Source organism: Artemia sp. Qi Xiang Cuo, chromosome 16, assembly GCF_049724085.1.
Source record: "Artemia sp. Qi Xiang Cuo chromosome 16, ASM4972408v1, whole genome shotgun sequence".
In the NCBI taxonomy this organism is placed as follows: Eukaryota; Metazoa; Arthropoda; class Branchiopoda; order Anostraca; family Artemiidae; genus Artemia; species Artemia sp. Qi Xiang Cuo.
In genome coordinates this window covers 16,256,889-16,280,393 of record NC_142809.1, presented here as the reverse complement: position 1 = coordinate 16,280,393, position 23,505 = coordinate 16,256,889, and the positions used below count along the sequence as shown (strand labels likewise).

Sequence of the window (23,505 nt, the reverse complement as noted above, 5' to 3'; positions counted from 1 at the left end):
TCCAAACTAAGTCACTGAATTAAATTCAAGTTCAAGCAGTGAATTAATGAACATCAAGAAACTAGGTCAAGTTCAAAGCAAATGAATTAATACTGGTTGAGAGCACGCTTTAAAGTTCAAGAAATCCAAAAAAGATGTTTTCACTTGGGAGACTGACTCAAGACTTTATTTTTTCTAATATGGGTTAACGTAGTCCATGAACATGTCAGTGTTTAAAACCAAAAATAAGCACCGGTATAAATAGTTGTACCGGTATAAATAGCTGTACCGGTATAAATAGTTATACCGGTATAAGCACCCGTATAAATAGTTATACCGGTATAAATAGCTGTACCGGTATAAATAGTTATACCGCTATAAGCACCCGTATAAATAGTTATACCGGTATAAGCACCCGTATAAATAGTTATACCGGTATAAGCACCCGTATAAATAGTTATACCGGTATAAGCACCCGTATAAATAGTTATACCGGTATAACCTGACAAATAGTTGTTCGATATAAAAATGGTCCATTAAATAGACCAAAAAGTTGAATATATACAATAGCCAAGTTATACTAAATGTGATGCTTGCCAGTTATTAACCAGAACCAAGCAATGACCCAAACAAACTAAACTTGAAAGTGCCACGGATGAGACAATAACTTCCAGTTTGCTTTGCTCATCCAGCCCATTCTAACTTTTGACTTAAAATTCTGACTGGCGTCAACTCTTTTCAAAAGGTCTCGTTGAACTTAGAAGGGATTCAATTATTATACTCTGACAGTGATGGAAGGGATTTCTATAGAATGATAAAAAAGAAAAGAAAGTTCTGCAGAAAGAGTCCCATGGAAACATAAAATAGTAAACTTTAATAGTAGGTCATTTTTTTCATGTTCCACTAGAAGGTGAAATGCAATTTTTTCAGAAAAGTAAATAAACCTTTCCGCATTCTGCCAATTCGTACTTAGTACTCGATAATATCACTTTGAAAACATCATACCAAGACCCCACCCACCTTTCCTTCAAACAACCAATATACACTGTATTAATTGTAAACGATGGACGTCATATGTGGAAACAAGTCTTTGATATTTTCAAAGATAGCTTGGACCACACAAGCCTGTTCAGGACACAATTTACTAGGTGTTGTCTAAAACCGAATACATTCCAATAGAGATTATTATTACGTTATATTATTGTTTCTTATATAATAGATTATTACAATTAATATACCACGGGCGGAATCACCAAATTGAGACAAAGCTCACGCTACAAAGGTAAATTTCTTCAAACCCCCCCCCCCTCCCATAAAAAAGCCTAATAAACGGTTTGAGAACTATAGGCTAGTATTCCTATCCTTACCATATACCTTGCCAGCTGAAGGAAATTAAACCTCCACAACTATGTCCTCCAGGTTAACATTCAAATTATTAAATGTCTTGATCGGATATTCGTCTATTAGATTGCTTCTTATTTACACGGCCATCCGACATTTTGGTAAATTTGGGATCCAGTTGTTCCAATTCAAGTAAGATGATTCCAAAGTTCTAAATTCGTCCGATGGCTTCAATAGCAGTTCCTATTTCAGACCATTAAAGTCGAAACAAATGTTAAATCAGCGTGGGTTTAAACTAGGGCATTACTTCCTTCGTTTCTTTACATCCCAGCCTTCTATGCCAATTGCGCTCCTGCCTCTCAAGGGTCCGTCTCTTTACATCTGTTCTATACCCCCGATGGAGATGGAAATTTGAGGGATGGGAACTAAAACCCGAAGGCCCCTATTGTTACTAACGGTAAATAAGTAGAGGGATTATATAAAATGAAGGAATGGTAAACTTACATAAGGAGTATGTATCCTAATCCATCTGGGATTTTTATCTGGCTTTTTATATTGCAGACAAAATGCCATGCCTTCTTCGTCGATTTCCCAGCTTGTAACAATATCCCAAGGAAATTCAATTATCTGACTCTGAAAAAATGTCAATATCAACCAATCGGATCAATATAAATCAAACTATATTTGAATTCGTTATTATACAAGTAGTGCCGATCTATAAGCGATTTATAGATCTATATAATGTAGTATTGACAGTTTGTACCAGTGATGGTTAATCATTTTTCTTTTTTTATTTTCACATCGTGATATTTATTTTCTGAGATTGTAGTTTGTAAGTGTGTAACTTGAAAAAGACTAATTACCTGTTTTGGCGGAGAGCCGAAATATAAGCTAGTTTCGTATTGAATGAATGTTTTCGTACCTTTCCTGGAACTTGGTAGAATAAAGACCTCTGTTTGAAAATCTTTACACTTTGTGAATTTAGACAGCGATAAGGGTTTCTGATTGAGACCAATTTTAGGACTCGGGTTCTAATTATTGGTTGCTGTGATAAAAGTTGCCACATTTGGTGGCAGCAGAGGGATAAAATCCCTGAATTTGGAGAGGCGTTGAACGGTGGATCTGGAATAGGGACAAAGTGTCTACTATTTCCGTTTGAAGAGCTCCTGAGTTAATTGTAACTAATTTAATCACTCTAGCGACATTTTGTTGTTTTGTGTAATTTTAGTTTCTTGTTTAGGCGTTTGCGATAAGTCCAAACCTAATGGATTAATTCACGTTACCAACAATTTGCTGTTTGTACAATTTCAGTTTTCGGATTCGGCTTTTAAGAAAAGTCTAAACCTAATTAATTAATTCACGTTACCGATATTTTCCTGCTTTTTAGAACTGCAGTTTCCCTTTTCTGAGAAAAGTCTTATTCAGTTTACTACAATTTTGATGTTTTTATAGCATTTCAGTTTTCCTATTAGACTTTTGAGAAAAGTCTATACTTTCCAGTTGATTATATCGTGAAACCCGCCTACCAAATGTTCTCGTTTTCCTAATTGTCGACAGATTGGAGTGACATTTTGCCGGTAATTGGGGCGGTAAAGAAAAGCAATATTTTCGTAAACCTTAGAGAGATTATAGGAATTTTACTTTAGTATAAAAAAAAGAAAAAAAAATCTGCAACCTAGGGTGGGTGAGGTCGTATGCCCGAGAATCCTACCGAGTCTGTGAGACAGACTAGGTCCAGTTCACTGGGTCGAGTTCACGTGAAATTACCCGACACTCTAAACAACGGAGCATCAGCGATTCATAAAAAAGGACTAAAGTAAACCCTCTTAAAGAGTTTAACTCTAAGATGGAACAGATATTTCAGTAAAATAGAACATAGGTTGTCGGTGGGGTTGAGAGCCCAGCGGAGGGGATCAGTTGTCCTTACAAGAAGGGAGAACAACAGAGTGAGAGGTTTTTGCCTGAGGCTATTTCTGAAAGAGAAGATAAAAAGGCAAGGACAGAGAAAGCGGAAGGAAAGGTAGGGATAGAAGTATTGTCAGAAGTTTCAGCAAGTATTCAGATCTCGGGTAATAAAAATCCGATTCCAATGGATGCAGCACAGTTTAATCAGCTTATGACAACACTAAACGCCCTAACAACTAGCTTGGCGGGTCAACCTGTGACAAATCAGCAGCAGCCTATAGGAGTACAAGCCACAATTAGGCCCAAGCTAATGAAGCTGACAGATAGTGGCGAAAAACTCATTTTTAAGCATGTTTGAGAGCACTGCGACGGCAAGTGGCTGGCCTAGGGAACAGTGGGCTACAAAGCTGTATCCAGTTCTATCCGGTCCCGCACTGGAGACAATGCCAAGTTTATCGGCAGATACATTTACTGATTATGATGCAGTTAAGACAGCAATACTTGAGAAGTATTATGTCACAAACGAGACGTATCACATACGCTTCTAAGGTGGAAGAAAAGAAGAAAAGGAGTCCCACGGAGAATTTGGAAGGATGCTGGCAATCAGCTTCCATAGACGGCCTAGTCTAACATCGCTGAGAGCGCAGGAAGAGAATCTGGCGGTAATTAGCACCCGGCGAGCCAGAGTGGTTGTGCCACTGAAGGACGTGAAGAAATTTTTGAGCTATTATAGGTGAACCAGTTTACGGAGACAGTACCGTACCACCTGCAGGTAGCCCTTTAGGAGAGGCAGTTTAAAACTCTCAAGGAAGCTGTTTCTTTTTCAGAAGCTAGCGCCCTAGCTCGTAAGACAACGAAAGATTGTTTGAAGATAGGTGGCGATAACAGAGACCAGCGTCCGGGCAAGGAGGCAAGGAAACAGAGGATTTTTGACGGCAACCGTAAAGGAGGGGAGAACAATCATCAAGCCAGAGCTGAGTCCAAGGAAGAAGGCTCGCGCAAGAGTCGCCGAGCAGGAAACAGGAGAGCTGGGTTTGTGTGTGATGATACGTCACACTTTCCGAAGAACTGTCCGAGGAAAAAGCAGCAGCCCGAAAATACGCCACAGGGTTTCCTGGCAGAGAGCCCGGAAAAGCTTGATCACCCGAGTCGGCAAAGGCAGCGGTAGTGCTTCGTGGCAAAGTAGACAGAAGGAATGTTGAAATACTGTTGGACAGTGGAGCAGACATAACCGTTCTGCAATCGGAGTTGTTACCAGAAGAGTCATGGTGATGGGAGGAGCCGAGAAGCTTAAGATGTGTGCATGGCGACACACACGAATACCCTACGGAAGTAGTGGACGTACGGGTGAAACAAGCAGACGGTTTGCTTGTGGAACTTCCAGTGAATATTGCAGTCTCGGATCGGATCCCAAAAAAGTTCCTGGTAGAGAAACATTTTCCAGAATTCTCTAGGCTGGTAGATTCTGAAATTGATGTGTTTGTGACAAAGAGAGCCAGAACAAGCAGCCTGGCTGAGGCAGAAACGGATATTTTAGAGCCAAGGCAGTTTGATTTTAATCACTCAATACATTCTGGAGGAGGAAAAGCACGGAGGAGTTGGGGACTGAAGCGTATAGAAAGGAAGGCCGCCTCTCAGAGCAAGTCGGACGGAGAGGAGGCTCCCATGGAACCTGGACAGAAAGGGAAAAGTTTTGCTGAGTTACAGAGGATGGATGACACCTAGAAAGAAGTCCGGGTGCGGTCTAGGACCGAACCAACAGAGGCAAAAGATGTCATTGTAAGGGATGATATCCTTCGCAGAGCAGTGAGGGATGAAAATTGAGACGAGCAGAGGTGGCAATTAGTGGTTCCTTCAGCTTACAGAACAAACGTGCTAAAACTGGCCCATAATTCACCTATAGGAGGGCATATGGGCAGGCAACGAACTACCCACAGGATTCTAGAAAGATTCTTTTGCTAAATGTTTATCTGGACGTAGCAAAATATTGCCAACAGTGTCATGATTGCCAGATGACAGCCAGAAAACGCCAGATAGAGAACGTGTCATTAAAATCCATCCCGATCATTGAACTACTTTCCACAAAATAGGAATGGACCTGGTGGGACCTTTAGAGCGTAGTAAAACTGGTTTTAAGTGGACGCTAGTGATAACCGACTATGCAACCAGATATCCCGAGGCTATACCGCTTCGCTCGACTCATGCACTAAAGATAGCTGACGAATTGATCAAGTTTTCCTCTCGAGTGGCGATACCTTCAGAGATTCTGACCGACAATGGAAGTAACCCCATCTCCCAAGCGATGTAGAGACTATACGTGGCCCTTGCTATTAAACCTCTTCGTACCAGTGTTTATCACTCGCAAATGGATGGATTGTTTGATGAGCTGAATAGGACCATATTGCAGATGCTAAAAAAATATGTCAGTGACAAGCCGAAGAATTACGATCAATATCTTCCATATCTTTTGTTTGTCTACAGGGAGATTAAAAAGGCTTCGACAGGTTTCTCCCCATTCGAGCTGATCAATGGGCATCACGTCAGAGGAACACTAGATGTGTTACGAGAGGAGTGGGAGGAGAAAAAGAAAGGTGCGTCTGAATCAGTAGTCAGTTACCTGGTTAATATGCGGGAACGACTTAGCAAATGGACCGAGACCGCACATCAAAACTTATTGGCAAGTCAGGAACGACAGAAGACCTGGTATGATCACAACCGGAAACCCAGAGATTTTGAAGCGGAAGAGGAAATGCTGGTCCTCTTACCATGTCGAAAAAGCAAACTTGAGGTACAGTGGCAAGACCCATACAAGATCCTGAAGAAATCCGGAAGTGTGGATTACCTAGGGGAATTTCCCGAGGGGAAAAAGAAGGCACAACTTCTGTATGTAGAGCTTCTTAGGAAGTACCACAGGGCAAATCCAAGTGAAATATTATTCATTCAAACAGACGACTATACGGACACAAATCTGAACGAGATGACGGACTACAAGGGTACAGGAAATGACTGAGACTTCAAAGAAGTCCTCAAGACATCCATAAATAGAATTTTGAGTCATGGTCAGAGACAGGATTTGGCTAAAATCTTGAGAAGATACAGAACGACCCTTTCGGACAGACCTGGGAAAACCTATCTCGTGATGCATGAGATCGGTACAGGTAGTAGCCCACCGGTGCAGAAAAAACCTATCGAGTTCCAACAGCAAAAAGGTACCTGGTAGTAACCGAAGTGGCTAAGAAGCTGCAAGAAGGAATCATAAGCCCGTCGGAGAATGATTATGCCTCACCGATAGTACTTGTACCAAATACAGATGGGACGGTGTGGTTTTGTGCCGATTATGGGGAATTAAACGACATATCGATGCGAAATTGTCAGCCATTGCCTCGCATGGATGAGATCCTTGAGGGAATAGTAACGGGTAAATTTATCAGTAAGCCACACTTAACCCGAGGATATTGGCAGATAAAAATGCTCACTAATAGCATACACAAGACAGAAATTTTGACACCAAATGGTCTATAAGAGTTTCTCGTATTGCCATTCGGGATTAAAGGAGCAAGTGGACGATTCCAAAAACTCATGGATCGTGTTCTCAGAGATTTGGAATTCTGTAGCTGCTACATCGACGATATTGTGATCTTCAGTGACACTTTCCAGGACCACCTGCGACATATCGAAATGGTGTTACAGAGATTGCAGTCAGCAGGGCTGACAGTCAATCCAAGGAAGTACAGGTTCGGGATACAGAAGCGGATTTTTTGGGACTTACAGTAGGAGATGGAATCGTTGAGCCATCGACGAACAAGGTCCAGGGGATTGTCAATTATCCAAGGCCCATTTCGAAAAAGTATGTTGGAGAAATTATGGGATTAGTTGGATACTATGGTCGCTTTATCAAGAATTTTGCAGCTTTGGCCGAACCACTCCGCCAGATGACGACCAAAATGGCTCCTGAGGTAGTCGAGGTGACTCCCAATGCAGAACTGGCATTTGAGTCTCTGAAGGAGGCGTTGTGTTCAGCTACGGTTTTGAGAAATCCGAACTATAAGGAGCCCTTCATACTATAAACAGAAGCGAGAGACAAAGGACTGGGGCAGTCTTGACCCAGTGGACTGACGGGGAGGAACATCCTATCGGCTTCATTAGCAGGAAACTGACACCCGCTGAGAGTCAATACTCCACGATCGAGAAGGAGGTACTAGCAATAGAATGGGCAATATCCAAGTTCCACTACTTCCTGGCGGGCCTGCATTTCTTCGTTGAAACTGACCATGATAGACCTGCCGGAGCACCTGTATGGATGACGAGCGAGGTAAGGTAAGCCTACGGCGAGGTAAGCCAGTTGCAAGTAGCAGACGACACACTACAGTATTACGTAGAAGTGGCGGCGTTTGAAATGACGGATCCAAGTGACGCGAAATACGCATGGGATGAGCAAGGAATCTTAAGAAGGTTCTTAAGAAGGAGGTGGCTGATTGTCAGGCAGTCCAGTTGAGACGGGGTCAGTCTGTAGTCACACGTGTGTCATAGGGTTAAGCCAAAGTGGCGCCTCTCTTGTAAATAGTGCTCAAAGTGGCCCTTCCTCTTTTGTCGTCATAAGTGAGGCCTCGAAGGAAGAACTCATGAAACCATGCCTAAGGGGGAAGGGATGTGATTGTTTATAATTTTTCTTTTCTTATTTTCACGTCGTGATATTTATTTTCTGATATTGTAGTTCGTGTGTGACTTGAAAAAGGTTAATTACCTGTTTTGGCGGAGAACCGAGATATGAGCTAGTTTCGTTTTGAATGAATGTTTTCGTACCTTTCCTGAACCTTGTAGAATAATGACCTCTGTTTGAAAATCTTTGCACTTTGTGAATTTAGACAGCGGTAAGGGTTCTTGATTGAGACCAATTTTAGGACTTGGTTTATAATTATTGGTTGCTGTGGTAAAAGTTGCCACAGTGCCTCATTCTAAAAAAACATTTTTATTTGTTTTGTTTTTTCATCCTAAGTTTTTTCCTTAGGATGGAGCTACAAACAGACAGGTCAGCAGCACTGTCCTTAAAAGCTATAGCAGAAAAAATTCAAATTTAATATTATTTGATTTTTAATGTACAAATAATCTTCGTCAGTGTTGCCGTAATGGATCGTAATAGTGAATTTGTAATAACTAATTCATTAAATTTGCCAACGCTTTTCGTTCGTAAATTTAAACACTGAAAATTTTATCTTCGTTTTCATTTTCTTTTTTTTAATCAGAAAATTTTTTTGTTCTTAAAATCAAGTACAAAATTACTAATGTACCAAGGACATCAAAACCAAGCTACAAACGGACTAATCAGCAGCTACACCCATAAAAGCTATAGCAGCAAAATATTAAATAGAGACTATTTGATTTACAATGTGCAAACAATCTCATAAGAAAATATCGAGAATAGTTTGATTTTACGCATTGCACTTGAGGACAGGAAATGCTATAAATTCTGGTTTAGAAGGGACTTAGTCAAATTTACTTTTGAAATTGCCGATTAATGACAATTTTTTCTTTTCTTATTTTTACACGAATCTTAACTTTAGGGATCGTGCTTGTGAATTCGTAAATAATATAAATATAAAAATAATTCGTAAATAAAATAAATATAAGAATAAAACAAGTGCTATGACTCCAAAATCTAAAGAACCGTAATAAATTTATGTAAAAAACGCTAAGAACTGAAAAAAAACCATTAAATTGATTTCTTTATTTTGGCTTCATAAAAATCATTGTTTTTTTTCTTTTTTTTAACTCAAAAGTTAAAGACAAAACGGTTTACTCTCTATTACCACTACTTTTTTATATATATATCCCCTTATCTCTCAGCGATTTTGTATTTACTGTATCAACAAGGGGGGTTTTCAAATTAAATTTTTAGAACGGGACCAGTGGTACCTCATCATCGGACTTACAGGACTCCATTAAAACTCTTACTTTGGATAAGACATTCGAAAGCCTGAAATCGTTTAGACAGTGAACATAAACACCATTTCAATTTGAGGGATTGTTGCATTTGTGTTAACCAAAATCGAATACAGTCGGTGCAAAAGCCAAATTTGGTGGTGAAAAAAGGGCTGAGCTTTGGAGAACCTTTGCTAATTTCACTAGAATCCTCACAACGGAAGTTTTAACAGGTTGTGATTCTCAGCACCAAAAATGTAGGTGGTCTATATCTTGTAATTTTATAAATCTGAATTTATTTGGGAAAATAATTGTTCGTTGCCCTCTTAGCGTACCAAGGACAGTGAAAATGAATCCTGATTGTTTGAACTGGTTAAGTAGAAACTCACGTAACCAATTCTGTCTAAGTAATTAGGAACAATAAGGAATCCAATTTTGATTCAAAAAAATAATTAGAAACAATAAGGAATCCAATTTTGATTCAAAAAATCTGCATATGCACTTATACAGTTTTGCTGTTAAATTAAAAAAAAAGTGGATAAAAATCAGCAATAAATAAGCTAAAAACAGACAAAACCAAACGGCTGAAAAAATTGAAGAAGTAGTTGTCTTCGGAAATCAACAGATTACTCATAATTAGATTTTCTTGTGTATTTTCACGGTTCAACGTGGCAAAATGTAATACAAACGTAAAAACACGGACAAAAAATGCTACTGATCTAAAAACTTTACAACTTTCTTACAACCAAAACATAAATCTCAAAAAATCGCACTTTTCATGTATAATTAGACATAAGGTGGGTCCAAATGGCTAAAATTCATCCTATTTTTGTGTCCTTAATACTATGAAAAAGTGATGCAAAATCCTGACACAGAGATAATTAGCTCAAACAAAATTTCCACTCAGCCTTGTTAACCTATAAGTTGGACTTGTTTCAGTTAGATTCATGCATAAAACCGTACATAGCCATAAAGCACCCGTAGAAGAAGACAAAATATTAAAAATTAGAAGAAAAAAAATATTTCCAGTGGTGATTATTCAAAGAAAATACAGTAAAATTTATAGAAGTAGTGAAATATTTACGCTGCAAAACGTGCTTAATTCAGCTCCAGACCTGTCCCTAATAGAACACTTGACCCATATCCCCTGAAAGTTCTGTACTAATTAAAAAAAGAATATGCTTAAAAAATAGAATTAACAAGATGGGCAGAACCAAAAAGGCTTAATATGTGTTCCATTACAGTATGGTTCCCATATGATTTTTTACATTTATATTTCATTATTATTTATACTTCTCTTATGTGATTTAAAAAAAACATGAAGTCGAAACAAGCTCCCCAACCTTTTTCTTGAGGAAAAATCCAAATGAACTATTATGGCTTGAGCTAAGAATGCTAGCGGAGAGGGTTTGTGTTAAAGGCTGTTTTTAATCCTCGGGTTTCTGGTATTTTTCCCTCGCCTCGCATTCCCAACCGCCCCAATATCACTATAAATGTGCAAAAAAAGTCCCGTTCATTACCCTGTGGCATCTAGCCATTACAAGTATAAAAAATCTTTTATACCCTCATTTATAGGGTCACACAATACAAGCAGGTAGTAGGAGATATCATGTTGGCTATCCTTATTTATTTATTTCTTTCCTTATTTATTTATTTATTTCTTATTTATTTCTTATCCTTATTTATTTATTTATTTCTTATTTATTTCCAATTATCATTTTTATTGTTATCGGCAATAAATTTGAAAAGTTAAGTTATTCTTTATTCTTTAATATGATTCTTTTAGTCTTATTGTTATGTTTAGTCGTTATTCTTAATGTCCAATTTTTAATCTTAATATTTATTTGACAAGAACGGAAATTCGGCCAGTTGAGCTTGTGAATAGTTCTTTTGAAATAAACCATTCATCCCGCTTTCATTTTGGCACATGCTATGCCAAAAAGATGGCATAGCATGTCCATCTGCATAACACGGTAATCAAAGAAAATAAGATTACCAAGGACAATAAAAATAAAACCTACTTCTTAAATTGGTTAAGCGGAAAGTTACACAACCATACACGTCTCAAAAAATTAGGAAAAACCAGGAATTCAATTTTAATGAAAAAGATGTTCAATTTTTTTTTCAGTTTTATACACTCTTGGATGCCAAGTTTACATATAAAGGACATGTGGAAAATCAGCAGAAAATAAGCGAAAAGAATATATCATCATGAAGTTTTTACACTTATTATTTTTTTTTACACTCATGGGCACCAAGCTTAAAAATAAAGGACATGTGAAAATCAAAAGAAAATAAGCAAAAAGAACATAACATCATGAAGATTTTACACTCACTACTTTTTTACACTCATGGGCTTCTATCAGCAGCAGCCTAGAATCACCATTAACAACAACAACAAAGAAAAATAAAATACGCACCTCTGGGGTACCATCTTCAGAGCAAGCTTTAAGTCGAAATTGTTGAAGTCCAATAGATGGTATTACGTGTCCATCTTTCCGCGAATCACATCCACAATGAGGAAATATTATCTCACCATAACCGGGCAATTCTCTTGCTAAAGCTAAGTACTAGAAATATAATTTTTAAATTAGTATTAATAGGAGTTGCGAAAAGGAAAATTATCCATTATTTATACATATGTTCTGAAACCACACTGGCTACACGCAAGGCTGCATCCACGATTTCTGTTCGAGGAGGGGGGGGCGAAAACTTCAAAAAACACATAATACATATATTTATATGCATTTTTTTGCTGTTTTACGAGTCGGAAGAAAATTACAGGAGGGGGAGGGTTTAAACCGGGTAACCCTTGGATACAGCCTTGGCTATACATAACGTACGACAAAAAAAAATTAAGGAAAAGATAAAACCAAACAGGGGTGAAATTCAGCTAGTGAATGAAATGAAAAAAAAACAGACATTGCTTTAGCAAAAAAAAAGTACTTTTACACTAAGGACAACATAGGGGAAACCTCCACTATTTATCTCTTTGTGTTTTCGGTTCCTTCACTGATTGAAAATCACCCTCATGTCTTTTTCTTAACTATGCTTTTTTTCGTAAATCTTTTGTTTGCATCAAACTATCTGCGTCCAAATTATTAAAGTCAGTTTTAATTAAAACTACTTTCTTTCACTTGAAACTAGTTAGACCCATTTCAATTCCTAATGAATTTCATATTACTAAATAAATTAGTTATCGATTATAGCTAAATAAATTTTTACCCCTGTTTGCACCTGCATATATAATATCTTCTTTTTATGATCAGTGACCTGATAAACTACCAATGGCCAACTCCGGGTTTGTGGGGAGACAACTACCCCACCATGGCTAGAATGCAGTATAATTTTGTACAGTTTTTACTTAGATTTATACAAATCTGTCGACCGCCGGGTCTTTACACTGGTTTCGAATATCAAATCAGAAACTTATTAAAGACGCTAGTCTTTTTTTTCGTTTCTCAGTAAAGATGGTTTTATCTCCGAAAACCTGTAAGTACTTTCTTGGTCTAATTTTCCATTCAGAATAATAAATGAAATCAGAATTTTTCGACCAATAATGCTTGGCATGCAGGTTTCAATATATGCTAGCCCAAAGTACCAATGATTTAAACTAACGCCATCTAGAAACCGCATTTTCGTTAAGAATTTGATTGAGTCAATGTCAGAATTTTCTCTTGTTTCTAGAGAGGCTAATTTATAGACTTCGTTAAATGAGAATATTACAAGTGGTGATTTAGGTGAATTTAAAGACTGTTGAAGAATGAACTGTTTTCTAAATATAATTTTAATGATTGGTTTAACATAATTGGTAGGCTTGGTAGGTACATAATTGATAGTATAAAATGGAATTCGATCATTGAAATTAGTATTTTATTTTGATTAATGTGCGTCAAGGAAGGAGTTAAGTGCTAAGTTAGTGGTAGCAGGATACACGATGATGCAGTTATCTTTTGTTTTTAAACCCCTCTAAGGTTAATTTTAATTGTTATTTTTTTTTTGTAGATTTGTTTGATTATCCCACCTCCATATCATGCTGTGGCCTTTGGAGATGTGTTTATTTTTAAGCTTTGTTAATCATTGATATTAAATTAACTAAAATAAAATACTTTACAGCTACACTCCCCAGCCTTATGATCGGTGTTTTCAGAAGTGTTTCCATTTCGTATTGTATATAACGTAAAAGTTCGTTATAGCCGTAAATTGACTTTTACGCATCGAGAAAACGAGAGAACACACGAAACGACAAAACTGCTAAAATATAATCACATTCTTTCTTTTCCTTTTTTTGCTTATTTTGATGCACTTTGAGCTCTAGTTGTTCCTTTTTTTATTTTCGTTTTATGTCCCAAATCTCCTTTGTCTATACAACAAATGTTTCACTATGCCCGTGCCAAATCATAGTCACATCTATCGATAAAGAAAGCCAAATATCATGAATAACAAGGCAATTTTGTTGATTTTAGCGTCACACTTGTGTTTAAAAACCAAAAAATTAAAAATTGCAAGAAATTAGTCCAAAGAGTTTGTACCAATAGCAATTCACATTAAACTTTTTTTTATTAAATCCTTGGTCAGAGTTTCCACACAGATAGAAAAACCCCTTTTAGAAGTTTTTGTCAACTTTAACTATAAAAATTATGTACGAGATCTTGCTTTTGATTGGGCTCTTAAGGAATTTATGCTAGAAATTTGAATTATGTTAAACTTGAGAAATTACGAATGGTGAACGTAATTAGCGCTGTAGGTTGCGTAATTTTGATTTTATCGACAAGTGTGCCTATAATGTGGCAAGGGCATTATTCAAACCCACTTTCGGGTTCGCGTTATGCTTTGGAATCTTGTTTGGTCTTAACATTATTTGACTCAACACGTGAATTCGCTATTTTATATGTTTGTAATAGTCGTTTATTAATAAAGTATCATCATATCTCACATAGAAAATCTGACGCGGTAGAGCGTTTACAAAGTCAGATCAGATACAAAAACTAAATTAGAAAGAGACATTAAAAGGCACATAGCAGAAGGAAAAGTTCAAAATAAAATACAAACAAAGAAAATCCCAGGAAAGAATACATCCCAGGAATAGCCACAAAAATAGCCAAAAACTGGAGTTAATGTACCAAGGACAGTGACAATAAAATCTGACTGGATTAGTTAAGTGGAATTGACAAAACCCAAATATATATTAAAAAATAAAGACAAATCTGGAATCCAATTTTTCCGGGAAAAGACCTCCATATGCAGCTATACAATTTTGGTAGTAGCAGGCGCAAAATTTAAAAAAAAAGAAAAATCGGGAGGCAAAATCAGCAAAAAATAAGCTAAAAACACACGGCACGAAAAAGTTTAATATTAGCAGTCCTTTGAGGGTATAGTTGTCTTTGAAAAATAACATATTGTTAGTGTTCACGAGTGAAAAGCGTTGTCAAATTTAACCAATCAGGTTTACTTATTTTTATCACGGTTCAAAGTGGCATCACTTCCGAAAATGTTAGAAAATTGCAGTTTTCACGCATGAATAGACCATAGATTTTGATGTCCTTGGTACTTTGAATCTAAGTGACGTAAAATATGTGTTGCAGTAGTTATCAAGTCAGATCTGGATTCTAGCCCAGTCACCAGATTTAAAAAATGACGTAGCATGTAGCAGATGAGAAAATTTACAACAAAGAGCAGGCAAATACAAGCCCCCCCCCCCAAAAAAAAAAAATAACCTAAGGATGAAATCTAAATTCACAAATTCTGAACTACAGTATTAAAAGTCAGATTCAGTTTCTACACCAGAAATGATTTAACAATGAGAAAGTTAAAATATGTGAAAATAATTTAACGAATTGAAAGCTAAAAATCTAAATTACATAGAATTAAAAAGACAGATTCAGATATTGTATCAAAAATGATTTAACACGTGACAAGCGACAACGTAAAAATAAATATTACATCGAACAGATTACGCAAAGTTAGATTTAATTATTTCGCACGAAACCACACTGTACATAGTTTAAAAACATAACAGATGAGAAAATTAAACTATATGAGAATTCACTTCATCACCGAAATCAGGGTCGACAATTCACAAGAATGTAAGGAGGGGGCAAGAGCTTTTTGACATTAAAAAAAAGGAGACAAAAAACATATTTTCCAAAATCAAAGGAGGGGGGGGGGCAATTTTGTGGTTTTTTCAATGAAAATACCAAAACAGGAGCTTTCCAAAATCTAGGAATGGTGGTGGTAATTACCTCTGGGAGACGATTTAGGGAAAGATTGTAAACAAGTATATAGGGTGTACACTCCCTGCAAGTACTTGGAGCACCATCCGCCTTTAATTTACCTGGCTGAATTGAACTACCCTCATTTACCATTTGAGATGACGAGATCATTTCATAATAACTTGGCCTTAAACTTAATAAATTACCTCAACTCAACTGAATAAAACACAACAAAGGTAGCTTACGTCATGTTTTCGTCCTGGATCTTGGAGTACTTTCAACTGATATAGTCTTTCTCCGGCATAAATGAATCCTCTATTCACGTCATCAACGGCCTTAATAGAGAAGAAGAAACATAAATAAGGGAATTTTGGAAGAAAATTTTTGGGCCGTATCTTGAATATATAAATAACACAAATTGTTATTATTGCAATTGTTTCTCTTAACGTACCAAGGACAGTGAAAATGGAATCTTATTTTCTGAATTGGTTGCATAGAAATTTACACAACAATATGTATACTAGAAAACTAGAAAAAAAAAAAATCCGGAACTCAATTTTTAATGAAAAACTCCTCCATATTCAGTCATGTAGTTTTTAGTAGTAGCAGGTACTCAAATTTTAAAAAAAAATGAAAATTTGATCAAGTAGAAATTTACACAACCATATATATCTTAAAAATTACGAAAAGAAAAGACTTCGGTTCTTAATGAAAAAGACCTCCATTTCCAGGTATGCAGTTTTAGATAATAGCAACCCCCCCCCCCAAAAAAAAAAATGTAGTTGAAAAATAAAATTGAAAAATATTTAGTACTCTTTAGAGGTCCAAAAGGGTTTAAGGAGGTGCAGCTTCCATTTGAAGTTGTAGTTGTTCTTGGTAGTCAACATACCGTAAATGTTTGAATTTTAGGGACGAAATGCATTCTCAAATTTAACTAATACATTTTGCCAATCTATTTTCACAGTTGAACGTGGCAACACTGAGAAAAATATGTTACTGACCTAAGAACTTAGCAATTTTGTAACAACCAAAAGAAAATCTTAGAAAATCACGGTTTCCAGGCATGAATACATCCAAGATGAGCCCTGGGAGAAAATAATGTTTATATTTTGATTTCTTTAAAATATAGACATTCATTGCTGCTATTTGACAGGGTTGCCAAGCTTCGCTTTATTTTACGAAATGTTTGGTCCATCGCCCCTAGCCAAATTTACAAATGGCCTTTAACCTTTTTGGCCCAGTGGCCTACTTTAAAGTTATAAGTCAAAGAAACTTTTTCGAAGACGTCATCGGCACACCTAGCGAGGGTAGGTTTTCAAATATCCACAGTCTTTGTATATTTATAAATATAAAATAAAGTAAGTTTGTTTGTGGTAGGGCAAAAAACTTGGGGTTAAATCTAAACCCCTACCCTGCTTTGCTAGTTGACGTCACTCCTCTTGCCTGGGAGGTGATGATTATAGATCTTATTATTCTTTGTCTGAATCTTGTCTATAGTGTCCATAATAAGGTTATGTCATCTACTGGATGAGTCATTAGTCCTTTAAAAGTGGTTGTGTCATACCACTATCTTAACAAATTTTAGGCGTAGTTAAGAAGCATTTGGTGTCGTTCCCAGTGTTGTGAATTCATTGAAATGTAAGGAGTATAATTATATTTTGAAAATCTAGGGCAGGGAGTGATTTTGTTATTTTTTTTATTTTTCCATACGAAATTAAATCGAAAAGGGTTTTTTTTAAAACCTATTGGTATGGCAAAAAAATTCGGGGTCAAATCCCGACCCCTCCCTTGCTTTGCTAGTTGACGTCACTCCTCTTGCCTGGGAGGTGATGATTATAACATATTTTGTGTTTCGCTATTTCTTTTTGTATTTTTACGTATACGACGAATATAAGTGGATAAGAATCCCGATTTACTTGTTTCTAACTATGTATTCTGCTCTCTAGTGCTTCTAGGTTATCTTTGCAATTGAGTGCTCCTTTCTGGGGAGATCTATACTAAAAATGTGGTATCAACTTTAATACTTGCTTTGTACTATTAAATTCAATATTACCTTTTTTATATTAGGGATCTCGGTCCCTAGACACAGAATTTACTTCAGCCTTGATGCTATTATTTTTTGATGCAAGATTAAAAAAGAATGAAATAAGGTTACCCATCTACTTTTTTTATTTACAAACGGGTTACAATAAATAAATAAACAAACCTTTCTGTTGCAGTACGCTCCCAAGAATATATCAATAATACAAATTGATTGCATGAGATATTTCTTAAGATAATCCACGATGTTTTATGACCAAACCCATGTTTAACCGATGTTTAAGACTAAACACTAAACCAATAATTTTATACCACAATAACAACGTTAAGAAGTCACTTATTGATTTTAGATGTGGGTTTGTTTTAGAGCCAAACTGGATTCATCACGGAGGATACCCCAAGAATCATTTTTCTGGCTAGGCAACAACAATTTCAAATGATGGCAGATATACTTATGTTGGTTATGAGGCTAAAAGGTAGTAAACATTTGGGTACTTGTATGATATACCCCCTACCAGTCAAGCTGTTAATGCATTGACGCACTGTAAACCAGTTTCTTTTGCCATTTTCTTTCAACTTAGCGTGAGAAAAGACAAAGAAAAGTGACAGAATAAATGGTAAATATATAATTTGGGCTATATATTTGCACATTGGGGGTGGGTATTTGGACAGTGTGAAGTCAAGAAAAAAAAATCTTACTTCATAATATCAGAATAGTTGTAGCAAACACATTTTGCAGGCAGACCCACTGTAATTTACCCCCACCCCCCTAATATGCAAAAATATAGCCCAAATTCGTTTCTAGAGTATTATATTTTTATCATACTTAAGTATATTTTTAATTTACATTTTTTGTAGTTGCAGATGTGAAATACCAGGTTTCCGGTTCAGTCACTAATAAAGTATCTATGGTGTAACCAGTCCGAAGCTTTAGGACACCCCCTTGAAAATTCTCCAAATTGAGAAGTGACATTTATACTTTCAATTAAACGTTATAGAAGTGTGCAGAAGAAAAGAGAAAATGCTCATGAATCATGACATAATGCAAAATATTTCTGGAAACGACAATTTAGGAATTTGGAATTAAAACAAAATATGCAATGTTTGTTTAATTGTAACACATAACTAAAATTACTAACCGAATATAATCAGAGAATTACACAGCCCACTAAAAAGAATGGGAAACTTATAGTACAATAAAGATACGACTAAAAAGGGGTAGACCTCTAACAAATTGCAACAGGAATGATTTTTATACCATTCAATAGAGAAAGACGCGCTTGTTAATATTTTCAAATCTACATCACAGCCACTAGGCAAAATGGTCCAAATTCACCCTTAAAGTGGAGAGGAGGGGCGAAAAGCTAGGAGTTCATTATGCAATTACACATAGAAAAAGATGTCGTCTTCTGTGAGGTTATTTGGGTCGTGGATAAAGGAAATAAAGATGAAAATGGGCCATCACAAGTGTAACTTTTCTCCGGAAATTCTCCGGAAATTCCATTTTAGTGTTTCAAGTAGGAGGGGTTATCTCCTTAAAATAATGACATGGCCTATTTTAGCTAGTAAGGTGTCCTTTCATTAAGGTTCTTCGTCGTATAAAATGAAAAAGGACAGATAGGACTTGCAACCTACAAAAATTGACACCTATTCTATTGAGCGGCAAAAACAAAAGAATAGAAATCACAATAATTAAAAAAAAAACGTCTTTTCCGTTAGTACCGGGATTTTCTTTTCTGTTAGTTTTCTTTTTTATATTATAAGAGCTGGATTTTTGGTAATTTAACATGGGAATATATGAACTAAACACAACTAGCAACACACATTAGGGCAGCTTTTGGCGATTTCATTAAAAAGGTAGGAAATTTTAAAGAAAATTGTGCAGTTGAATAATTAATTTATAAATTTATAGGATTAGTGCTAAATTTTCTCTGTTTCTAATAATAAATCTGTAATTAGTTTTTATTTCAAGAATCATTTAATGCCAGAATCCAGTCTGCAAAATGTAGGCCTAGGCTAGCATGGGAAAAACTAATCAGGTTAAGTAGGCTAGTTGACTTTGAGCTGCTAGGTCTATTGATGGTGAATTCTGCTTTCTTTATGCCTCTCTACGTTTTAAAGTGCATGAAAGATACATATGCAATAGTTGTGAGAAAGTCTGAAAAAGGAAAATCGCAAAATGCACGATAGCATTGGTCATTTTTTTTCGAAATTAGTGCCACTTTCCACTCTCATAAGCTCCCCACAGTCTTTGCATCTGACTCAATGATACACTTCAAAAGATACTAAAATAGATACTGAACTAAACAAAAAATGCGGTCAGCAAGAAGACCGAAAGATGCGGGGCGAACCGCAACGCACTATCGTGTTGTCTAATCATTTAATGGCCAGTTAACATAGGCCAGTGAGTAAACTACGAGAAAGTGGACAATAGCTGATACCATCCAGTACTAACTGAATTCAACCAAATAGTTCTACAACAAAACAAAAGGTCAATACAGATTGAACATAGGATAACAGATAAGTTCTCTGGAGATACAAGTGTCAGACACGGACGGTTCCCTCCTTACAAAGGTTCTATTAACTGTTTTTGTTTTTATGGAATACCATTTGCCATTACAGCACATACAGCACACCAAATAGCCAATAGAAATTGAACATAGGATAACAGATAAAGTTCTCTGGAGATACAAGTGTCAGAAACGGACGGTTCCCTCCTTACAATGGTTCTATTAACTGTTTTTGTTTTTATCGAATACCATTTGCCATTACAGCACATACAGCACACCAAAGAGTCAATAGAAATTGAACATAGGATAACAAATAAGTTCTCTGGAGATACAAGTGTCAGACACGGACGGTTCCCTCCTTACAATGGTTCTATTAACTGTTTTTGTTTTTATCGAATACCATTTGCCATTACAGCACATACAGCACACCAAAGAGACAATAGAAATTGAACATAGGATAACATATAAGTTCTCTGGAGATACAAGTGTCAGAAACGGACGGTTCCCTCCTTACAAAGGTTCTATTAACTGTTTTTGTTTTTATGGAATACCATTTGCCATTACAGCACATACAGCAAACAAAAGAGCCAATAGAAATTGAACATAGGATAACAGATAAGTTCTCTGGAGATACAAGTGTCAGAAACGGACGGTTCCCTCCTTACAATGGTTCTATTAACTGTTTTTGTTTTTATCGAATACCATTTGCCATTACAAAGTCCGTTCACACATTAAGTGAAATACGACCTCAATATGTTAGAAAGGATATCCTATATTAATGCTTGGAAAAGGGATGACCAGGAACTGTCATACATCTGATATTTTCCCTTTTCAACATTGTCAAATTACACCCCGTCTACCTAGAAGAAACACCCCAATCTAAAAACACCCCTAGAGTAGCTCCTGTGACTTCACAGAAGATATACGCAAAGGAGGCTTCGTGCCTTCTTTATTGTGAAGCAAGTGAATTTAAAAGGCTGTTCAAAAATGAATGGTTTTCTAAATATGATTTTAAGGATTAAATAAACAGGAAATAAAATAGATAAAAAATGGTGTTAAATTATTAGCATTATTATTTGTATTGTATTATTGATTGACAAATTTTGAAGAAGGAGTTGAGTGTTGAGACTTCAGTTTGTGGTAGCGGGTATACGATATATATTTTTTCTTAACCCATTCTGAAGCGAAAGCAATTCTTTTTCTTTAATCTCGTGGATTCATTTGATAATCATTCCTTGTCCTAGCATTTAAAGGGGATGTGGTTGTGTTAAGTTTGTTGTTAATAATTGATATTAAATAGATAAAAAAAAAACATAAAATTGAAATTTGCTAAGAATAACAAACATTCAACCTGGTTCAATTTAACCTGAGCCTTCTGATTAAGGCAAAGTCAACCCGGAGCCACAAAGAACCTCGACCCCTCAGGCAAAAATCGTAAGCACTAACAAAGCGAAGTAGATCACGTAATTAACAAAACTTCTAACAAACTCAATACAATGCTAATTAAATAATCAGTAAAATAACTTGAATTAAACAAAACTTACTTGGTGAAAGAATAACGTGGCAATTTGGTCATTATGACAAAGTGCTATTTCGTGACTAATAGAAAAGAGCCATCTTTTAATAATTAGGCAGGTGGCAGCAGCAGTTGTATAATTTTGTATATATATTGAGTGAGGAATCTCTCCGGGCTGTAGTTTACGTTCTAGAAAACAACAACTATAGTTTATTAGACGTTTCTTTTATTATTTTTTTTTCGGGCTCTTATTACTATTTGCACAAAGTTTTTTTTACCCGTTTTATCTGCTGAAAGTTTGACCTTAGTACTTATATACATCTGAATATTATGATTTCATTTATAACTTTTCATACCCAAAATTCTAACCAAAAATTCTCCAAATGCTTCTTAAAATGTTAAGATTCGGGCTATTGGGTGAATATATTTGATTGAGATTGGGTGAAATAAAGCCCGGATTGAAAACCAAGGTACTTAGCATAGAAATACATGCAACAAAACATAACATAGTGGCAATAGAAAGGTATAGAATGAACGTCGCATCCAGGTGTGAGCGGAGGGGTGAGATGTTACCGAGTTTAACTCCCCCTCCCCCCCCCCCAAAGAAAAAAAACTTGTCAGACCCGTAAAAAAGTAACAAATGCATATAAACAAATTTCTAATGAGTTTTGAAAAGTTTTCTTACCCCCCCCCCCGGAAAAAACCCTGGATACGCCCTTGAATAGAATATAGGGAATACGATCCTCACGGTGAGGGAAACGCCTTAGATTTGGCTGGAATGAAACCGACAGATAAAAAATATAAAGTTATGAGGATCCCCTAGGAATACGTTGAGATGGGGGCGGAGAATTCTCCTCTGGGAGGAGCCTATTCTTACTTAGCAGCAATTATTATTATTGTAGAAAGTAGTCATTACCCAGTAGTGATACAGCCCACAGTAAACATTCAATTAAAATATAACGACAGAATAGGACATACAGTTCAGGAAACAGGGAACCCCTCCTCTGGGTCATTTCTACAATTAATTAGTAGTAATTACTATTATTTTAAGTAGTAATTACTGCTTAGTAGTAATACAATCCAAAAAATATGTTTAATTAAAATAAAAGCGCCGAACAGTTAAGGATACACTAAACCCTGATTACCATTAACAAACAAATATTGTGATGTAATGAGGACAAGAGAGGGAAAAACTATATACAGAAACTGTCAAAGCCAAAATAAGAAGGAGAAGTGACAATATATTAAACCACAGATAAAAAGAGAAGAAAGAGAAATGAATCATTTTACGAGGATTTTAGTAATTCATTTTAATTCTATAATTTTAATTTCTATAACTAATTTATGATTAATTTTAATAATGTATTGAAATATAATGCATAATATAATGTACTGTATAGATATAATAATGTATAGAATAATATGTTATGCATAGAATAATAATGTACTGTAACTACTGTAATTGTATCCATAATTGATTTTTTTTCTCGTTATTTATATTTGTTTATTATATCTAATATACATTTACAATATATGATTTAAACCTAAACTTATAGGTTATATCCATAATCTATAAAATTATATAACGTATTATATTATATTTTATATATATATATATATATATATATATATATATATATATATATATATATATATATATATATATATATATATATATATATATATATATATATATATATATATATATATATATATATATATATATATATATATATATATATATATATATATATATATATGTATATATATATATATATATATATATATATATATATATAATATATATATATATATATATATATATATATATATATATATATATATATATATATATATATATATATATATATATATATATATATATATATATATATATATATATATTTATATATATATATATATATATATATATATATATATATATATATATATATATATATATATACATATATATATATATATATATATATATATATATATATATATTAAGAGGCATTTTTTATAGACAGAAATATGGGCTCTCCATGGGTGCCCCCCTTTCTCCAATACAGGCTGATATTTT

General features: G+C 35.3%; 1 protein-coding gene across 1 annotated transcript in view; it reads right to left on the bottom strand.

Moving 5' to 3' along the window:
• The window catches only part of Snx27 (sorting nexin 27), a 73,985-nt gene that overhangs the window by 6,213 nt on the left and 44,267 nt on the right, over positions 1–23,505 (bottom strand). Inside the window, exons 6-9 of the mRNA XM_089102611.1 lie at positions 21,451–21,611; positions 15,602–15,691; positions 11,565–11,714; positions 1,825–1,953 (exon numbers count right to left, since the gene is read on the bottom strand). Of these exons, the coding sequence (XP_088958737.1) occupies positions 1,825–1,953; positions 11,565–11,714; positions 15,602–15,691; positions 21,451–21,611 (530 nt within the window). The remainder of the gene's footprint in view (positions 1–1,824; positions 1,954–11,564; positions 11,715–15,601; positions 15,692–21,450; positions 21,612–23,505) is intronic.